At 41.6% G+C, this 22,191-nt stretch overlaps 1 protein-coding gene across 1 annotated transcript in view; it reads right to left on the minus strand.

Annotated features, from left to right (window-relative positions):
• Positions 1-22,191, minus strand: part of Wdr62 (WD repeat domain 62) — a 169,413-nt gene that overhangs the window by 33,516 nt on the left and 113,706 nt on the right. Inside the window, exons 3-11 of the mRNA XM_073092575.1 lie at positions 17,357-17,448; positions 5,596-5,755; positions 5,104-5,172; positions 4,510-4,614; positions 3,566-3,676; positions 2,628-2,810; positions 1,310-1,470; positions 582-717; positions 77-241 (exon numbers count right to left, since the gene is read on the minus strand). Coding sequence (XP_072948676.1) covers positions 77-241; positions 582-717; positions 1,310-1,470; positions 2,628-2,810; positions 3,566-3,676; positions 4,510-4,614; positions 5,104-5,172; positions 5,596-5,755; positions 17,357-17,448 — 1,182 coding nt within the window. The remainder of the gene's footprint in view (positions 1-76; positions 242-581; positions 718-1,309; positions 1,471-2,627; positions 2,811-3,565; positions 3,677-4,509; positions 4,615-5,103; positions 5,173-5,595; positions 5,756-17,356; positions 17,449-22,191) is intronic.

Raw genomic sequence — 22,191 nt, forward strand, 5'->3', positions numbered from 1 at the left:
TTCCATACCACAAAATAGACAAATGAATGAATGAATGAATGAAAGAAAAAAAGAAAGAAAGAATAAATAAACTCACATTGCTGTAAATATTCGGCGTCGCCGGCTTCAGGTTCCACACCCTGACTGTGTCATCGCTGGAGCACGTGAGGAAGCTCCCGGGGGGTAGCGGACCCTCGTTGGAGACCATGTCCACTCCCCATATACAAGCCGAGTGGTAGAGCGCCGAGTGGGACTTGCCCACCTGTGGGCAATTGGGATCTGTTAGGATTTGTGTGCAGGTTAAGGAACTCGTCCTCTCGATCGAGGAGTCCGAGGTTCAAATCCTAGGCACACAACTCTGATTCTTCAAAGTTATGTGCCTATTAGAAATTTGCTTAAACGGTGAAGAAAAACATCGTGAGGAAACCTGCATATCTGAGAAATCTTTTAAACACAAAAAAAAAATGTTCGAAGGTATGTGAAGTCTACCAATACGCACTTGTCCAGCGCGGTGGACTATGGCCTAATCTCTCATTCTGAGAGGAGACCCGTGCCCAGCGGAACAGTAATGGGTTGATGATGATGATGATAAACTAACTGACCCGCTGGATGTCCCTCACGTCCCACACGTACAGGCTGTGGTCGTTGTACACGCAGGTCAGCTTGTGGTTCCTCTCGTCGTACGTGAGCGCCATGGCGTCTGGGTACCGAGCGCCGGACGGTTGGGAGAACATGTGGCTGTGGGGCGTTACGTTACGTTAAATATGTTACATTGTTTCCTTATTTAACAAAATGTAGTGTACATTTTGTGAAGTTAGAGTACTATTCGTTATTATCATATTAAATTACATTACGTAACGATTCGTAACATCTTATTAAAAAAAAAATAACATAACTTAATAATATAATTAAATAGATTATTAAAAACTAAATTAAATATTATGTTATTAAATAATAAATGTCTTTGATAATGTAAAAAAATAATAAAGTCTGAAAAATCATATTCTGGACTGAAATTTTTTTAAACAATCCATTTGCAATATACTTTATGACATATTTAATTTGATATAAACGACGTTTCATCCATTAAGCAGCTCGGTGAAGGTTTTCTTATATCGGGATCTTCTAGCAATATACTTAAATTAAATATATATTTTTTTCCTCTCCTATGAGCCCATCTCCCCAACAGCATTTAACTACATGTCGATGAGGAGATGGGCTCATGGTCAGCTGCTGGTCATAAGTTTATAACTAGGACTTGCAAAGTATTTGCCCTATGGCAACTAAATCAAATAAACAATACAGTTTCACATTAACACAGTCAACTCACTTGATATTCGTGCCCTGAGCGACATCAACCCCCAAATAGTGCGTCCGGGGCAGCGTAGTGATGTACCGCAGCGAGTCCGGCGCGAAGCACCGCACTATGCCCTCAGCGCAACCCACGAATATGTAGTTCGCACCGATTGCCATGCAGTTCGCTGATGTTGTCTATAATGGAGAAAAAAGTTTTTTTTTTTTCTTTTTTTTTATCGTATAACCTAACGATTAGGCAGACGTGCTACCTGATGGAAAGTAGTCAACGTCGCCTATGGACATTTGCAACACCAGAGGAGTCGCCAATGCATCGCCGGCTTTGTATGAGAGCTCTTTTTGCACCTTTTTTGAAGAGCCCCATGTCATAGCGCTCCGAATAATGAATTTACTAATAAATTTTAGTAATTTATAATGAATTTACGATATAGACATATAGTAGGTTGAAAGATGGATAGAGTGAAAGATTTTGTGCCTTAAACAGGAAAGGAGGTCTCTAGAGACTATTCACATATTATTACTTACGGTTTTTAAAGTAATCGTGCTATTAATAATAAATCTATTTTATATATTTTCTAATTACCAAAATTTACTTATTAAAACAAGGACTTCGTATTAACATCAATATTTTAGGGTCAACATTATCAAACTTATATACGTCGCATCTCTAATTGCTACGGTATATTATGAAGGACCTTTCCAACACTAAGTATTCCCCAATGCCCAGTAGCGATACTAACACTCCTCCAGTTCCCCATAGCAAGACTAGCACTCCCCCCAGCACCCTCTAGTGTCACTACCGCTCCCCCAGTGTCCCTTTTTTTTATATCGAGGGGGAACCTTTAAAAGATACCCGGTGTCGTGGGAGAGATGTAGGGTTATGTGGAATTCTTACCGCACTAAAACCCCCCCGGTGGCCGTCCTCGGCGTTGCCTAGAGGGCTCCGGGATCTCCAACGCAACCGGAGCCCTCTTAGCGCGTTGGCCCGTCGGGCTCCGCCCAAGCGAGCTTGGCGTTCGCCACACCGTCTGGTGTATACGACGGTATGCGACCACACATACCGCCGTCCTTCCCAGGGCCGCTAGCTGGGCGGTTCGAGCTCCCACCCTTGCCACCCGCAACCCCGGAAGCCTTCTCTTAAGACAGGCAGGGGATACCGTAACCCTATTCTGGTCCCGAAACAACAGGGACATCCCCCAGAGCCCCTAGCGTCCCCCTAACAACACTATTACTCCCCCATCGACCCCCAAACTCGCGTACGTGCCGTCCGCCGCCGCACCCCCCGCACAGTGGCGACCCCCCGACCCCCTGACCCCCCACCCCCCGCTCCTCACCCGCAGCTCCACCCACTTGTCGAGCAGCCGCCGCGCGTTGAACTCGCACAGCAGCCCGCCCCGCGTGATCGCGTACGTGCTGTCCGCGGCGGCGCCCCGGCCGCACACGACGTCGCAGAACTCGTTGTCCTTCTGCTCGCCGAGGATCGCCGAGCGACCCATCAGGGGAACGGGCTCCTTGAACTGAAATAATTAAAAGCTTCCTTAGAAATTGTTTCTCTTTGTGTACCTGTCATACTCTGGCATGAGCTAAGCAGCCCATGAGCGGCACGAGCTCCTTGAATTTGAACGATTGAGAGATATCTTAGTCATTGTTAGCGCTATCCCCCAGAACCCATTTTTTTTTTTTTTTGTTTATGAGGGGGAATCGGGGTATGCGGCCATACACACCGTCGTCCTTCCCGGGTTTACTTGCTGGACGGTTCGAGCTTCCACTCTTGCCGCCCGCAACCCCAGAAATCCCCCAGAATCCCTAGCGTTCCCCAACCGCATTACCCCCCCCCCCCTACCTCCTAGCCTAAAAGGGAACTTTTGATGGTGGTAGAATTCTATCTCTATCTCTATTTGGTCCGACTTCGGCGATATCACCGTCAGTACTGGCACACTGTGCTGCTGTGTTCTGGTTTCAAATGTGGTAAGGGAGACATACATATTTTTCCAAAGCATTCCAGCTTAGTCTCAACCTGTCGATCGAGGTAACGGAGGATTGAATCTTATGTCTCTATTTTTTCAAAGTGATGTGCTAATTAGAAATTAATTATCACTTGCTTTAACGTTGAAGGAAAACAGATATATTTAAAAAAAAGTTCTCAATGGTATATAAAGTCTACCAATACGCACTTGTCCAGCGCGGACTATGGCCTAATCCTTCTCAGTCTAAGAGGAGCCCCGTGCCCAGCAGTGGGTCAGTAATGGGTTGATGATGAAACGGAACCAACCTTAGCACTCCTTGAGTACTCCAAGTACCAAAACTTGACATGACGGAAGCCAACAGTCACGAAATAGTTGCCGCTCTCCGAGAAACTGACCGCCTTCACTCTAGATGACACCTGGAAAATATCAAATAAGATAGGAGAAAATATTTAAAATAACGAAATAAGATTTTGAAAAAAATTGTTGGATATTTCTCTTATGATCTCTCATGACAAACATATGATCAAAATGCACAATAAATTAGCCGAAATTTCTTAAGGAAAGAAGGAATGTCTACCTCATAACAAACACAAAAACATGATCATAAGAGGAAATAAAATACAATCACTAAGTTACGAAAGCGGCGATTTATTGGCGATTATTTGAGGCGAATTTTACTACTCGGCGATAGATGGCGCCACATGTAACATTCAACCATTCAATCAATTGATTTATAATACAAATACAGGTTATGGAATATTATTCTTCAATACTCTAATACTCGTAAAACTCTATTAATGCTAAATGTGTACAAATAAACAAACAAAAAACTGAAGCAGTGTTCTTGATAATATTGTCTTAATTTTTAGTTTAACAAATTTCTACAGATTTTGCACGTGATAATAATAATTATTATATATTACCTATTAATATAGAAAAAGATATTTTTTGTTTAATTATTTAACCTAACGATTAAGCCAGACGTGCTACCTGATGCAAAGCAGTCAACGTCGCCGCTTGTGTGGCCAATCACACAAGCGGAGTCGCCAATGCATCGCCTGCTTTGGATGAGAGCTCCCTTTACATTTTTTTTAAAGTCCCCTGTCTTAATTATTTAATTATTCTATATATACCGAAAATATGGTACAAAGGAAACTTAATGCTATGAGCATTCTCTACCAGTCAATGTTTAGGTCGAGCAGGGATCAGCGAGGACGGTATTAATAGAATCAAATATAAATATATTTACCTTATTACTGGCCAACTTGAGATTCGCGCGCCAGTCCCACACATTGACTATCATGTCATGTTGCGAACCGACTGAGACTAGATACTTGGATGAGGTCGAAAACGCCTGGAAAATATAAAATTAACGTTCAGGTTTCTTACAAATGTCGCATACAAGAAAATGGTGAAATTGAAGGTGGTAAAACCCTCTGTGGTTTGAATCCGACGGCACCATCGTCGCACCTATTTCTGCCTAATAACAGCAGTGTTCAGCGCTGTTGTGTTCTGGTTTGAAGGGTGTGGTAAGGGAGACATACTTTTCCGAGGCATTCCAGCTTAGTCCTTTGGGGTAGCACCTGGAGTCGAATCTGACATTAAAAGTCCACTGCTGAACATAGGCCTCCCCTAATCTGCGCCACTCCGACCGGTCTAAAGCCAGAATGCAGCGGATTCCCTGTGTCGTCAGTGCCTAGGACACATACATAGACGAATAGACAAGCACCAAGACCCAGATTTTGACATCTACCTGGCCGGGGATCGCATCCGGAACTCTCTGTGCGTCAGTCCGTTGAAATGTACAAGTTAACTTATATAATGCATCCAAACACATGCTTACCACACAATTAACGCCATGCGTATGCCCCGGGAACTCGGCGATCTGCACTGCCCCTGATGCGCTCGGATCCTGAAATAAAGAATACACAACATTTAATAGTGTTCCTATCCGACACCAGATAGAGCGACATGTTGTTTAAAACTAAGTACCCTTCATAAAGTAAATGACCTTCCATATTTCCATCGCCAACACTACATTCGCCACACGGGTGTTATAAATGTGTATAAGTATAATATCAGTATATAAGTGTAATATAGATTGCGAGTGCCATTTAAGAAATAATCGCGGGTACTTAACAAACTATCCTACCCGCATGACCTTCATGAACAGCTCCACAGCCCGTCGCTAGGTGGCGCTATTTGCACCAAACTGATTTCTTCTTCAATACCTTGACTATCTTCTACTAGATGGCGTTACTTGTAACTACTTTTGTTCACTAGTGCTCTCGCGCGACAGTACCGTCACCCGTCGCGTGTGGCCACAGTCGCTCACCTGCAGGTCCCACACGCGCACGGCGGGCGCGTGGCCGCACTCGCCGGTCGCGAGGTAGCGGCCGCACGCGGAGAACGCGACGCACGTCACGCTCTTGCGCGACGCGTTCAGCACGTGCGACTGGCGGTTCTTGCGCACGTTGTACAGTACCACCGTGCATCTGGAAGCATAAGAAAAAATATATTATTAATTAGACGAGGGCAATCCATGAAGATTTTATCACAGGATGGACTGAGAAGGTGGTTAGATTGTGGATGTTCAGAAAGAGTTCAATTTAAATGAATTTTGAATGGGAGTTTGAATTCTACATCCTACACCTATTTCTGCTTACTGACAAAAAATTAAATTGCTTTGTTCGTACCTGCAAATATATGTCAGTCACTATAGAAGAAAAAAGTGTGTTTTTATGCAAGTAAGAAGAGATAATCTTTCGCGTATGTACACGCGACAGAACTGAAATTATTAGAAAACTAAAATTCGTATGGTATCGTACTATCATACCTAAAAATTATAAAATACCTTTACGTCCTTTACCTTTTCTGAAGGACTTTTTTTTTTTGTTAACGATTTTTTGAACGATTCATAACGTTTTTTTTGTTAAGGGGAAACCTTCAAAAGGTACCCATGGGAGCGACACGGGGTTATGTGGGACTCTTACCGCACTAAAACCCCCCCCGGTGGCCGTCCTTGGCGCTGCGTAGAGGACTCCAGGATCTCCAACGGAACGCAACCGGAGTCCTCTTAGCGCTGTGCCCCGTCGGGCTCCGCCAAGGTGAGCTTGATGCTCACCACACCGTCTGGTTGGCACGACGGTATGCGACCACACATACCGCCGTCCTTCCCGGGGTCACTGGCCGGGCAGTTTGAGCTCCCACTCTTGCCGTCCGCAACCCCGGAAGCCTCTTTTTAGTCGCCTCTTACGACAGGCAGAGGATACCGTAGCTCTATTCTGGTCCCGGAACTACAGGGACACCGCACCGGTGGGCGTTACCGAAGCCTGCGGCGACTCCTTCTCCGAGCGGGTTCGGCGCGCTCCCTTGCTCGCTCGGCGTCTTCCTTCGCGGACATGACTATATCGCAGAAGGTGATAATGCCATCCCAGGCTTCGCTGCACTGAACCATCGCCCCAACGATGGCCGGCAGCGACAGATCTGGTCCCACTTTTCCGACGAGGTTCCGCCGCTGCGAGTCCCACGCGGGGCAGTACTGCAGCGTGTGCTGTGCGGAATCCTCGTCATGCCCACAATGATGGCATTGGGCCGACTCTTCCCTCCCTATCCTATTCAGATACTCACCGAAACAGCCATGTCCGGTGAGTATCTGAGTTAGGCGGTAGGTCTCTCGACCCCTACTTCTTAGCAAGGCTCGAAAGTTCGGCAGGATAGCGTCAACCACCCTTTGGCATACGTTCCGAGGCTCCTGAAGTCGATCGCGCCAGCACCTCAGAGCACGCCATCTGGCTCCTCCGAAGCACTACGACCGTCTCTTCGCTGAAGGGTTCAGCCGTCTGACAGAGAACGCGGATCTTATGGAAGATCCGTGCGTCCATATCCGCCAGAACTTCCAGGGGCGGAAGCCTCCCCAGGACAGTCGCCGCCTCATACGATATGGTACGATAGCCACGGGCGACTCTGATTCCGGTCATACGTTGCGCGGAATTCAATTTCCGCGCACGACGCCGGCTGGCAGACATATACCGACCATACCGACGCACCGTAGAGCGCAATCGAGCGTATCACACCCGCGTAGAGGCGGCGGACTTCTTCCCTTGGTCCCCCGAGATTCGGCATCAGTCTATGCATAGCACCCGCTAACTTATGAATCCGGGGGACGAGACGGTCGAAATGTTCGTCGAAGCACCAGCAGCCATCCAGTGTTAGGCCAAGGTACTTCATGTACCTGCCTATCCGGATGTCCGTTTCACCGACGCGCACTGTGGCTTCAGCTGTCTCGATTATCGGCCTGCGGCCGTGGAACCAAATCGCCTCGGTTTTCTGGGACGCTACCCGTAGGCCCAAAACCTGCGGATATTCGCTATGACGCGTGTCACCCCGATTTCTGCTAGCCGAACCGCTGTCGTATAAGACACCCCTTCGATAAGAACCAGGGTGCCGAGTAGCAGACGATGCTCACTCCATCCGGGGCCACCGTTCTGAAGACCGCGTCATATGCGACATTCCACAGTAGCGGGCCCAGTACCGAACCTTGCGGCACCCCTGACCAGAAATTCCGTCCGGCCCCGAAGCAGTGTTTCGCCGCGCCATGAAGAACTAACGAATTTACAAGTCAACATTATGGCGTCGATTTTAAAAGTCTCTTTTGAAAAAAAAACACCCACAATTTTACCAAAACACGCCAAAATTAACTTAAACAAACCATGATTATCCACGTACCGTCTATCCTAACTCAACTTTTCTATATCCACTTAAACCCTATAAACGGCATCACGAACACCCCATAGGTGAGTAACGTTCGCGACTGGAATACTTATCGACGATTACCATGAGACAATGGTTACGTTATGGCGTGTTGAAGACACCGTGGTGGATGAGAGAGCGTGGGCGTTTTGATATAACTCCATCAATTTTCGATGGTGTTTTGTAATTTACCTATCTTATTTGAAGGTATCATGAAGCAAGGCAATGCGTACCAAATTCGGGCAATGCATTAAAAATGGAACATTATTAAAATTGTATAAAATTATGGACCGAATTTGATCTAACTTTAGATTTAAATACTTTTTTTTTTGTGTACAAATTTGGCACTTACACCACAAGTGATTTATATCTCTAAACATTGCACCGCTTAAAGCGCCCCAATTAAATAATCCGCTCTGCTCATCACCACATCACTAAGCCCCATACAGAAACACCTTATTCGTATGTACGACAGACGTACTGCCGCGGCGTTTCTCACGACCACACCACAATACAGTTGTCCAAACAGTATACAGCCAACGGATACAATGCTGCTGGCTAATCGAACTGCATCTCAGTTTCGCAACTTAAAACGAGATGGCGCTACACGATCCTGAATCACGCTATTGATGTTTTCTAAACAACTTGTAAGTAAGTATAAGACTGGAGTACAACTATCGGAAGATATTCGTTTTTCAGATATACTTATGTTGAGTTTACTTTGCTAAATAATAAAAAAATACCTAAGCAGACATCCATACATATCACAATAATTGATATTTTTTAAAACCGTGCAATACTAACCTAACTAATCTAACCTAACCTAACGGAACAATTTATCCGCTCCCCGCTCCGCTTATCACCATATAACCTAACCCCATAAAGAAACACCTTATTCGTATGTATGACAGACGGACTGCCGCGTCGTTTCTCACGGCTGCGACACAGTACAGTTGTCCAAACATTGTACAGCCAACGGAAACAATGCTATTGGCTAATCAAACTGCGTCACAGTTCCGCAACTCGAAAACAGATGGCGCTACACGATCCTGAATCACGCTATTGATGTTTTCTAAACAACTTGTAAGTAAGTATATGACTGGAGTACAACTATCGGAAGATATTCGTTTTTCAGATACGCTTATGTTGAGTTGACTTCACTAAATAACAAAAAATACCTAAGCAGACATCCATACCTCCCACAATTATTGATATGTTTTAAAAACATGAATATGTTTTAAAAACGTGCAATATGCAAACCACACTAATAATCCGCTCTCCGCTCGGCTCATCACCTTATCACTTAGACCATTGCTTAGCCCCATAAAGAAACACCTTATTCGTATGTATGACAGACGGACTGCCGCGTCGTTTCTCACGGCCGCGCCACAGTACAGTTGTCCAAACAGTACACAGCCAACGGATACAATGCTACTGGCTAATCTAACCTTAGTTATTGTTTGCTATCGTTAACCAAATAAGTTATGTTATGACTGTCAGTTACTCATATAAAAGTAAACAAAATATTGACACGACATGAAATTGAGGTTTTCTCTTTGCAGGTCAGGGTTTGAATCCCACGCAAAACTCTAGTAATTTTGAAAATGTTTTGAATTGTGAGAGATCTTCAAAATATTTTTAAAATTAAAATCTAGTCCCATCATACACAAGTAAACAAAGTTTTGAGACGATACAATGGTATGAAATTGAGGGCTTTCTCTTTGCAGGTCAGGGTACGAATCGTAAACACGTATCTTGTGATTTTTTGCAATTATTAAGTGTGAATGAATACACGAAAAAATCTGCAGACGAGATCTTCAGAATATCTTTCAAATTAAGGTCTAGTCCCCTAATCTAATTCACGCCCCACCCCCATTCACGCCCAAGGTCACAGATGTCCATAGCTTCTACTTCCATTACACAGAAACCAATCTTAACACCGATTCTTGCTCACCATAAAACCCCCTACGAAAGTGCCATCTGGTTCACGGAACCGCGAACTGTACACCGTAAAACCATTGCGGTGTGAATGAACTGTCAACGTACATTTTTTATGAACGTCTCACGTCTAGGTGTGTGTCTTATCGTAATCTAGAAACGAGTGTAAACTATATATAATGCACTATATAATGCAAGTGACTTGCATTCGGGGATAAACAAACGCGATAGAAAAAGCGATAATGCGAAGCTCGGGCTCCACAAATTTTAATCTGCATATTTAAATTGTAAATCTGGAAGAATCTTATACACTTAAACTTCTCAAGTGTCCCTTGATAACATTTGTAGGTTACTTTCATAATCTTATTATGACAGACTAATTAAAACTAACAGGAAAATAGTTTACAGAGCATGAAGAAAGAGAGAAAAATAAACGAAAACCGGAAACTATCTCGAAATGTTTAATGAGTGGAGAGTGCGAAGGATAGCTGCTAAAGAAAAAAATTGACCAAAATTCCAAAATATGACTAAATGTCTGTCATGACATAATTAGTTTTAGTATATTAAGAATAGCATAACAACTCGCTTCTCGCAAGCATCCTACAATAGAACAACTCGCACAGACACAAGTACAATTATTACGGTTGTTGGAATTTTACCTTTTTCGAAACAAATCTATGACGACTGACGAGCGGACACGCGCGACTACCTACAATAAGGGCGATTCCCTGGCGGGTGTTCACGCCCGCGCCCATGAAGGTAGAACCCTCTGTGGTTCGACTCCGGCGGCACCACCGCCACACCAATATCTTTTTTTATCTTATAATATAGGAGTAGCAGACGAGCATGCAGTCCACCTGATGGTAAGTGGCTACTGCCGTACGGACATCCGTAATGAACCCCAGATAGGATTAGATATTCCTACTTGAGGTCGGCCACAGACGCGCCGCTACCCCTGAGGACTAAGCTGGAACGCCTCGGAAAAGTCTGTCTCCCTTACCACACCCTTCAAACCGGAACACAGCAGCGCCTAACACTGCTGTTATTAGGTAGAAATAGGTGTGGCGGTGATGCCGCCGGAGTCGAATCGCAAAGAGTTCTAACCCCTTCGACCACCTCTCTGCCATAACAGCAGTGTTAAAAAAAGGGTGTGGTAAGCGAGACATACTTTTCCAATAAATCCAACTAAGTCCTCAGGGGTAGCGGCGCATCTGCAGCCGACCTCACGTAGGAATCTAAGCCCTACGATGAATCACAAAGTCCACCAAATTCAAAAATTAAAATTCAGACTGACTCATTCAAATTAATGCAAGTAGCGTACACAAACAAATATACAAACGTATGAAAAGGATAAGGGAATAAAAGGAATATGGACAGAGGGTAGAAAAAAATAAATTAGCGTCCCTGTATAGCGTGCTATGATATAGGGACGTTACCGATATGTTTCGGATCTATGAAAAATGTTATATCGGTTTCAAATCTTGTTACGGATATAATATTAGATTTTCTAGGAATTGTAAAAGTCAAGAAAATACAAATATGCAATGATTTGATTATTTATCACTTGCTAACACTTGAAATGAATGAAAATCAAAACATTTTGATTTTTGAACTAATTTTGAATGTCAATGTACCTATCTACCACCACCTCGCTAGGTATTTTGTTATGGAGAAGAAGCAAAAGATTGATGACGATGATGATTCAAAAATTTTTGAAGGTGGTAGAACCCTTTGTGGTTCGATTCCGGGGGGCACCACCGCCACACATATTTCTACCTAATAACAGCAGTGTTAGGCGCTGCTGTGTTCCGTTTTGAAGGGGTAAGGGAGACAGACTTTTCCGAGGCGTTCCAGCATAGTCCTCAGGGGTAGCGGCGCATCTGTGGCCGACCTCAGGTAGGAATATCTAATCCTATCTGGGGTTGATTGCAGATGTCCGTACGGCAGTAGCCACTTACCATCAGGTGGACTGCATGCTCGTATATTATAAAAAAAAACTTTAATTTCCATTCGGTTACGGTTTCGGATATATGTTAGATATCCGGAACTTTCGGATACAGTTACCGAGATTACAACAACCCTATTCCACGCGGGCGCGGCGCTATGCAGGCGCGGTGTGGGCGCACCTTTAAATCGATATGACGGGACTGCCGGTATTAACATTTAACTCCCCTGTTTCATTTTTGAAATGAAATCAAAGGTAGGATAAACAATTATGAGGCGTGGTAACAGTATAGTACATTAAATTAATACACAGGGAATTTTGAAAGTCGTTGCACCCTTTGCGTTTCGACTTCGGAGACACCACCGCCACATCTTTTTTCTAATTAATATCAACAGTGTTAAGCGCTGCTGTGTTTCGCTTTCAGAGGTGTGGTAAGGGCGACATAGATTGGAACACACTCCCGCCTTCGTTGTTTCCCGATACATACGACCTGGGATTGCTCAAGTCAAGGGTGAATAGGCTACTTCTAGGCAAGCGTGTTTTACCCAAGGCTGCATCTCACTTAACATCAGGTAACGTTGCAGCCAAACGCAAGCCTATCGTAAGTTAAAAAAAAAGAAACATATTTATACGAGGCGTTCCTACTTAGTCCTAACGTGCAACGCATCTGTAAGCGATCTCTGGTAGGACTCACCTTATCTGGGATCGATTACAGATGTGTACAGGCAGCAGTAGCCACTTACTCTCAAGTGGAATGCATGCTCGTTTGCTATTTCCGTATTTAAAAACAGTTAAGTTAATAGTTTTCAATAAAAATATTATTTTCAAAGTAAAATTTTACAGAATTTTATTAAAACGTCAGTAACTGACCGCCGCTTCGATCGCAAAGCGTATTTTATGAGATATCTCCCCAACCGGGAATCGAATCTGGAACCTTCTACGAATCAAATCAGCGACCACTACACACGCGTCACCATCTAACCATACAATCAATATGTCTTTCCGTTCATACATATTAACACATTGCCTTAGCAAGGGACCACGTCGGTCGCATAATAATTATGTAACCTGTTGTGTGTTTGTGTGTATGGAAGTTTAGACGTCAAGTACGCCTTGTTTGATAGTGGCTTGGCGGGCATCCATTTCTGTTCTCTAATATATTTTTTTCTATATAATATCTTATATATAAAATTATATATCGCGCACAATGTTAGTTACCGTAATCCTCCGAAACGGCTTTACCAAATTGTATATGCATATTCAGTAGGTCTGAGAATCGGCTACTATCTATTTTTTATACCCCTAAGTGCTAATGGTTGTTTACCCTTAACTTTTTTTTATTTATATGGCAACACAACGTTTGCCGGGTCAGCTAGTAATATAATATAGGAGTAGCAGACGAGCAGTAAACTTCAAAAAAGGAGGTTTCAAATTCGACCGCTATGTTCGAAGTTTGTATGGCCGCGGTTTTCCCAAAAACTACTGATCCAATTTGGATGGGGTTTTTGTTTTTTGAACGGTTATTTTACAACACGCGTTTTGCTATATAATAAATTTGGAATTTTTTGACAGCTTCCTTGTAAAACCAGAATACACAATGTCATAAAATCTTGAATAACTCGAGTGTTTCTAGACCAATTTCATTTTTCTTTTTTTTCTTTAAGTGGATCTAAGCGGAATAAAATTATATCGAAAAAAAATCTTTTTAAAATTAAACTTATAGTAACATCTATAGTTTATCGTATTTTTCTTAAAAAAAAAACAGTTTCATTTGATACCCATATCACGGGAGTCCATAAAAACTAATTGACCGCTATCTTGGACGGACCGCCATATTAGATTTAGAATGACGTCACTGATCTAATCATGCATTGTTACAAAAATCAAACGTGTATGTGAAATATCAGCTCAATCGCTTGTGGTTAACTGGTTTAAAATTCAGTTGCAATAATTGATCCTCACATAGGTACGTACTAATTAATATAAATAAATCATAGATAAGTATAGATATCTCACCGCCTTGTAATTGTAGGAAGCCATTAAATGACTTAAACGGCTGACAAATGTGTCAGCCATTTATTGGCTGTCATGGTGTAATTTACGCGGAACAATGCCGACATGTGCAGTTAAGTTGTGCAAAAACACGAAATCGAAGAAAAAGTGCGGAGAAATATTGTTTCATTCGTAAATGATCTAAAATTTACATTTTTTTAATATTTTTCAAACACGAAAATAGATGACTGACAATTTCAATTGTCAAAACTGCTTACATTTTCTTTTTAGGAGTGAGTAATCTTTACTAATCTATGAAATAGATAAAAAAAATGTAAAAAGAAAACTTTATAAAACCAACCAATTCTAAACATTCGAATCTTTCACTGCAGTGGACTAAAAAAAACTAAATTTTCAACTTTTCAACAACCCAAGTTTTCCATTCACAAAATCGAAATACAAAATAAACCAAAAACTTTCAGGAAATGCGAAACCAACTTGTGTAAGCTTCGGAAACTTTCAATACATAAATAGTGAAATAGCATTTATATAGCGGAAAAATCGGAAAGCCTTGGAAAAGCAATCTTCTAAAGTAAACCTACTGAAATATATACATATAAACTGAATTAACGTGTCTGTTTGTGAAGTTGTGTCTTGCGGTAGTGTCTTCGCCACTTTTTTATTTTTAACACTTAGCTTTTATTAGCTTGGACTGTATGTATGTATGTATGTATGTATGTATGTATGCCTGTATGTATGTATGTATGTATGCCTGTATGTATGTATGTATGTATATATGTATGTATGTATGTATGTAAAGTGTGGGGCGCATTTCGAAAGCTGATAAATGGAGCACCCCACACGCACCACAATTATTGTATTTACTGTTCCGTAATTGATTCCTAGATTGAAAATTATTTTCTACGTTTTTGTTGAATTTATCATAAAAACGTGTTTTTTAGTTTTTTAAACTATATTTATTATTTATAATATAGCAGTAGCAGACGAGCATGCAGTCCACCTAGATGGTAAGTGGCTACTGCCGCCCATGGACATCTCTAATCAACCCCAAATAGGATTGGATTCGTACCTGAGGTCGGCCTCAAGTGCATCGCTACCCCTGAGGACTAAGCTGGAACACCTGAGATAAGTATGTCTCTCTTACCACACCCTTCAAACCAGAACATAGCAGCGCTTAACACTGCTGTTACAAGTATTAAGTAAACATAAATATGGCGACGTACCTCCGGAATCGAATCAATAAGAAACCTACCACCTTCAAAAGTATTTAAACTACTGAACCTATTTATACAAAACCTTCACGCAAAGATAGAAAACATTTTAGGGTGTTACATAATCTCGTTACCAATATCTACGGAATGAGCTTCCTCCTGAGGTATTCCCGGAACGCTATGACGTGGGGCTCTTCAAAAAAGGTGCAAAAAGAGCTCTCATACAAAGCCGGCGATGCATTGGCGACTCCTCTGGTGTTGCAAATGTGCATAGGCGACGTTGACTACTTTCAATCAGGTAGCACGTCTGCTTAATCGTTAGGTTAACAAATGAAAAAAGCCTTCGTTAAGATATAAAAACCATGTTTAAAAGTAATATAGTGGAAAACCCGTCGAGCCTCTGCAAGGCAATTTCCTAAAGTAGATATTACATCCGCCGCCGAGCCCGCGGAAGTCGTAAGTATATTAACGTCTTAAAGAGATTGTACACTTGCTTAGGGGTCATTCATAATTTAATTTACATAGCTATAATCTTTTTTTTTGTTTACGAGGGGGAAACCTTCAAAAGATACCCGACGACGTGGGAGCGACGCCAGGTTATGTGACCGCACTAAAACCACCCCGGTGGCCGTCCTCAGCGCTTGTTGGAGAATTCCGGAATCTCCGAGGGAACATAACCGGAGTCCTGCAAGCGCGACGCCCCGATCAGGCCCTGCCCTGGGGGGAGCACTTTAAGCTTCTCGAACACCATGTGGTGTTTACGACGGTATGCGACCACACATACCCTCGTCCATCCCGGGGTCGCTGGCCGGGCGGTTCGAGCTCCCACTCTTGCCGCTCGCAATCCCAGAACTCCCCTTTTAGTCGCCTCTTACGACAGGCAGGGGATACCGTAGCCCTATTCTACCCGGGACTACAGGGACACATAGCTATAACCTATAACCATATTTTAATTATTTTTTAAAATTTGAGTAGCAAACAATGACATCTGTAATCAACCCTAGATAAGATTAGATTTCTATCTAAGGTCACATACAGATACGTTGCTCCCCCTGAGGACCAAGTTGGAACGCCTGGAATAAGTACCTATATCTCTAATATCACGCTCTCTACAACCGAACACAGAAGTGATAATTATTTTCTAATACGTATATAGCTTTGAAAAAGCAGCGGATTCGACCCTCGAACCTCCCTATTTAAAGGCCGAGCTTCAATCCATTAGGCTATCGCTTCAATACTCATACACTTTCACAAATCCCATACATAAAAAATACCCGCAAACCTACAAGCCCTCTAACAAACCTTAATCTACCAACTCGACCTACTAAACTGACCCGGTGTACGTAAACATTGAAGCACGTGCATATGCATGCAGTGCTTGCACGACTCGAGTGCACCTAAATTATATGCATGCAGTAATATGCTGATGTAAAAATCGCTTTGAAAAAACTAAGAAAATACGTCGGTAAATAGGGGAGTGTTTTTCGCGAGTGAAATACGAATATAAATATTGACACAGAGAATTGGCCTGCATTTGAAAACTCCGCATTAGAGCACTGTGATAGAATATATTCAAGCAAGCAATCCGGGTTTGTTCCTACATTTATATTTGATCTTGAGATCTACGGTAACCTTTCAAGTACTGTGACGGTTGTCATCTGAACGTCTAATAATTATAGTTAAAAAACTAAAAAAAACGCGACTCCTAACGATCCTGATGAGGAGAATGGGATAAAATTATTTAAATCGTGTATTGTCAACGGTTCTTGATAATTGTTTAAAATTTTAAATTAATCGGACCGTTCTAAGTGGGTAAAAATCGAGTTCAAAGATTCATATATACATACATACATACAACCCAAGCTAATAAAAAAGCGTGGTAAAAATGGTCTAATCCTTAGTGGTTAACTCCGGCCGTGCCACCGCCGCACCACCTTCTATCTAATAACAGTAGTGTTAGCGCTGCTGTGTTCCTGTTTGAAGGGTGTGATAAGGGACATAATTTATATAATTTTGCGCGGCCTTCCACTATCCACCTTTACACTATTTACCTATTAGTAAGACCTATAGGTCCTCAGGGGTAGCGGCGCATTTGTAGCCGACCTCAGGTAGGAATATCTAATCCTATATCCTATGTTGAATACAGGCGTCTGTAGGCGGCAGTAGCAACTAACCATCAGGTGGACTGTACGCTCGTTTACTACTCCTACATTATAAAACGAAACAAGTGGACTCACCCTGCAGGATACGCCACCACCTCGGTGTTAGGATCGCAATCGAGCGCCGCATTGCTGCCCACCGTCAGCCCGAACACACTCTCTAGTTTTATCTGTGGACAACGAGAAAAAATATTAATACTAAAGCATTGGTACTCAAATGAGAGTTCACACCCCCTTAGGGGTCTAAAATTTAATAAAGCACTTACAAATTGTCAGTTACAATATTTTTCTTAAACTACTACCGGATCGGAACGCTACCTCTACTGAGAAGATCCGGTAAGAAACTCAGTGGGTCTGTCTTTTTTTTTAACAATAATTATTCTTTTTTTTAATGCCATCATTTTTGCATATAATTAATTAATAAAATATCACGTGGTCATACACATTAATTATACAAGTCACTTTATACCTTAAGAAAATACATATGTATTAATAATCTTACGCACATAGTATTTTTATTGGTGCTTAAATTGGTATATTCTGTAATGGTAAGAAATAACAATTTATCATTTATTAATCCCGTTATAAATTTATAAACCCTCTGTAGAAGAATAAAATCCACTAATCAGAAAAGCTGTGGGGGTCGCAATGATTTTAACCACGATTTTTCGCTCCTCAGGGGGTAAAAGTTGAGAGTGAGTGCATTTAAAATAGAAATGAATCAATCCATTCTACTGAACAATATTACGATAAAATGAAATAGATCAATGATCCCAACAACACCCCTTATTTTTCAAAATTCGATTTATTAATTCTAGTGGCAGAAAAGTAACATTTTTAAATGTAAAATTCTTGCAACCGTCAAATCTATCTCAAAAATTAGGCGTCTTGACTTACGGTCGTTCTTAATAATTAATCTATCCAATGTTTATGCTGCCAAAGATTAATTTTCACATTTTCTACCTACTAGACAATGTCAAATGTTGACCTTTGGTACCAAAAATTGGTTAGATTGTGTTGAAATATAGACATACTTTTTGGACGATTCTTATTGTTTCGTTTTTTCCTGTGTCACTTGAGCTGTCACTCGCATCTACGTATCCGATATTCTCTCATTTGAATAAAACTAGAAAAACTACAAATTGCTATTTTACTTCAGATTGATTAGTGATAATGGACGGTAACTAACAGTTTCTTCTACAGAATTTTCAACTATCCCTCAGGTGTCTGCTACAGTCCAGAAGAATTTATAACCCCTGAAGCAGTTTCAACACTTCATAACCCACATGCCTATACAACCACCATCAAAACATCCTACGTCACACCGTTATTACCGTGATAACTAAGTTTACATACAAACATGGTTCTCAAAGGTCGTGTACGAAACGACGCTTACGCAAACGTACGGATTACTAGAATAAACCTACTTGTCTAGGGATGCGATACTTTTTGAAAAATATCGATTTTTTAAAATAGGTTAAAACTGGCTATCGTGAGTACTCGATACATAATAAAATGTATTTGTCGCGACAACCCGTAACTCGTCAAAAGATGGCGCCACACGTTTCTGAATCACGCTATCGAAGTTTTTCTAATATCTTGTTCATATTCAAACTCCGAATTGGGGCTGTCGAAGCACGGCCGTTCACCGGGTATGATATACCTGACCCACAAGCAGATCCTTAACCAAACTATCAAATTCTGCAATAACATTAGTTTAAATTTTTATATTGGAATCGAAGTCTGAAGAATCGATTAGCAAAATATCGCCAGAGGATAGATTTCTCAAAAATGAATCTTTAATTTCTTTTCGTTGTTGAGAATATATCATCAAATAATTTTGTCGACTTATAAAAGCTTAGTGCGAAAATTTTGGAAGTATTCATGTAATTACAAAAGAAAGAATCTTATGTAAATTATCTGGGATCTATCTTACTTACACTAGACCGATTAGTATAGATGAAAAAGTCGATATTTTTGGTTCAAACTATCGACTTCATGCTATTATCGATGTCAGATCCCATCCCTACCGTGACCCAAGGTCTCCATTAGTCTATGTAAATATCCTACTAACCTCGGCGGAAGTGTGGGTCGCAAAAGATAAAAACAAGACTATTTCGGACGAGTTTGAAGAAAGTCAAGTTTGTTTTGACTGAAATTATAATAAAAATGGTTAGACTCCGGCGGCACCACCGCCACACCTATTTCTGTTCTAACAGCAGTGTTAAGCGCTGCTGTGTTCTGGTTTGAAGCGTGTGGTAAGGGAGACATTATTCTGATACATTAACAACTTAATCCTCAAGGGTATCAAGGCATCTGTTGCCAAACTCAGATAGGATTCTAATTTTATCTGGAGTGATCTGTGATCAACAGATGGGTGGCAGTAGCCACTTACCATCAGGTGGACTGCAAACTCATTTACTACATTCATAAAATATATAAAAAAGGTACAGTAACGGACTAACCACTGATAGTTTTCTAGATAGATTTCTAGTTTTCCAAAATTCAGCACAAAATTCAAAACGCTTTCTAAGCAAAGCTAACGATATCCTATCAAAAGGGTAACTAAAGCTCCTTTGAATATAAATAGCTTATAATATAAAATGAAAGCCACCGAAGCCAAAATCATTAGTCTTTCATTTATATCAAAATCCCATTGAAGTCATATTATTGGGTCACTTGACAAACCCTATTGACAATATTGACATAGATTAAGGTTATAATTATATATAGAAAAGCTTAATTAATGTTCTAACTAACACTGTTGTCGGCAACCCATTACTGTCCCACTGCTGGGCCACGGGTCTCCTCTCAGAATGAGAAGGATTGGGCCATAGTCCACCGCGCTGGACAAGTGCGAATTGGGTAGGCTTCATATACCTTCGAGAATATTATTGATTTTTTTTTTCTTTCACAGATTTTTCAGGCTTACTTTATGATGTTTTCGATCACATTTAAATCTAGTAATAATTAATTTCATAATACACATAACTTAAAAAAAGATGACCAGGATTCGAACCTTGTCCTTCGACACTAGGCCGCTTCGGCTCATATGCCATTAAACTGTAATTAACCCGTTTGGCAACAAGACAGCCGTTGCTGTGCCAAGAAATGAACCCGCGACCCCACGATAAACCATTAAGGGTTAATTGGTTTATTGATATTGTTTGTTTATATTTTAACTCAGCTGTAGATCAAATTTGGCTCCAAATATTTTCATAGTGACTATATGTTCTAGTTTTTTTTTTAAATAAAGTTCTCAATAAATAAATCTCTTTAAAACATTTTCGAAGACAACCCGCGTAGCGGAGCGGTCACCTTACCGGTTTGACGCACTAAGTGGGTTCGATCCCCAGCCACACATATATCTATCTAAATGATGAAATTAGATTTCAATTTCTGGATCTGGGTGTTTAGGCTAGCGTGGACCTGTGAGTGTAGAAAGCGTGAGCATCTGGCCTGACCCATGAAAAAATCCCACCTTGGTTAACAATGGCTTACTTACCCATAAATACTAACTCAGTGTAATCTGTCAGATAAAAGGACTTAACTATGACAGATAATGACCATAAAAGTCTCTTCCAAAAGTCTCTAATTAACAAAAGACCGCTCACAAAGGCACACTTAAGCCAGATTGGCTCTCATTTAGCTGGAAAGCCCTCCAGCGAGCCCTATATAAGCTTGCCGGGGGATGCAACGCAGCATTGAAACTACCCCTATGTTGGATTAAAATAATTTGTATAATGGAAGCACTCTGTTATGCGCAAACTGGTAACATTTTGAGGGTAATTAAATTTTTGTAGTTTTGTATTTTCAGTTTCAAATGTAAATTTTAATTAAAGAATTGAACTGAATTTTCTTTTTTAGGTCGTGATCTTTAAGTTGTGAAATACTAGCTGGTAGCAAACATACCCTCTGACGACGCGCGTGGCGGAGCGGTCACCATAGCGGTCTGACGCGCAAAGGGTCCCGGGTTCGATCCCCGGCCAGACAGATATCTAATGATGAATTTAGAATTCTGTTTCTGGGTCTGGGTGTTTGTGTATTTGTCTATGTGTGTGTCCATGGCACCCACGACAGGGAATCCTATTGTGGGGTTGTGAGGGTAAAAAGCGTTTGTTGACGTTTGTTATTATTATTTATATATCTCTAATGTTGCGTGGCCACTATCACCCATGAACATAAGTTGTTGTCGACGTCAACCCATTACCTACTATCCCGCTGCTGGGCACGGATCTCCCCTCAGAAGGAGAAAAGCTTAGGCTATAGTCTAGACTTCACACACCGATCACAGCTTTTTTTACAGATCTCTCAGGCGTGTAGATTTCGAAACGTATTTTAAACAAATGACGATTAATTTCTAATACGCACATAACTTTAAAAAAACCAAAACTGCCTACGATTCGAAACCTCGGACCCCATGACTGAGAAGCCGAGTTTCTAACCACTACACTATCACCGCTTATGTATACGTATATGTACAATATGTATGTATACGTGCAGTAGCCGTGTAGTAGTTAAAGCGCCCGTAAATTTGAAAAACCCAATTACCTGAGACTCGAACCTCGGACCCCACGATTGAAAAGCAGAGTCGCAACCACTACGTCGTGCCGCTTATCGTTATCATCATCAACCCATTACTGTCCCACTGCTGGGCACGGGTCTCCTCTCGGAATGAGAAGGATTTTGCCATACTCCACCGTGCTGACCAAGTGCGTATTGGTAGACTCCATATACCTTTGAGTTTTTTTTTATATAACTCTCTTATCTATATAGTAGCCATAAAAACTCCCCTAACTTCGAAAACCCCAAACTACCCGGGACTCGAACCTCGCACCACTCATTCAGACACCAAACCACCACTACACCACACACATATACAACAGCCGCTGCGTCAAAACAAACACACAAAC

The sequence above is a fragment of the Epargyreus clarus genome, unplaced genomic scaffold, assembly GCF_041222505.1.
Source record: "Epargyreus clarus isolate Ecla_fem2 unplaced genomic scaffold, WU_Ecla_fem_2.2 ptg000036l, whole genome shotgun sequence".
Classification (NCBI taxonomy): Eukaryota; Metazoa; Arthropoda; class Insecta; order Lepidoptera; family Hesperiidae; genus Epargyreus; species Epargyreus clarus.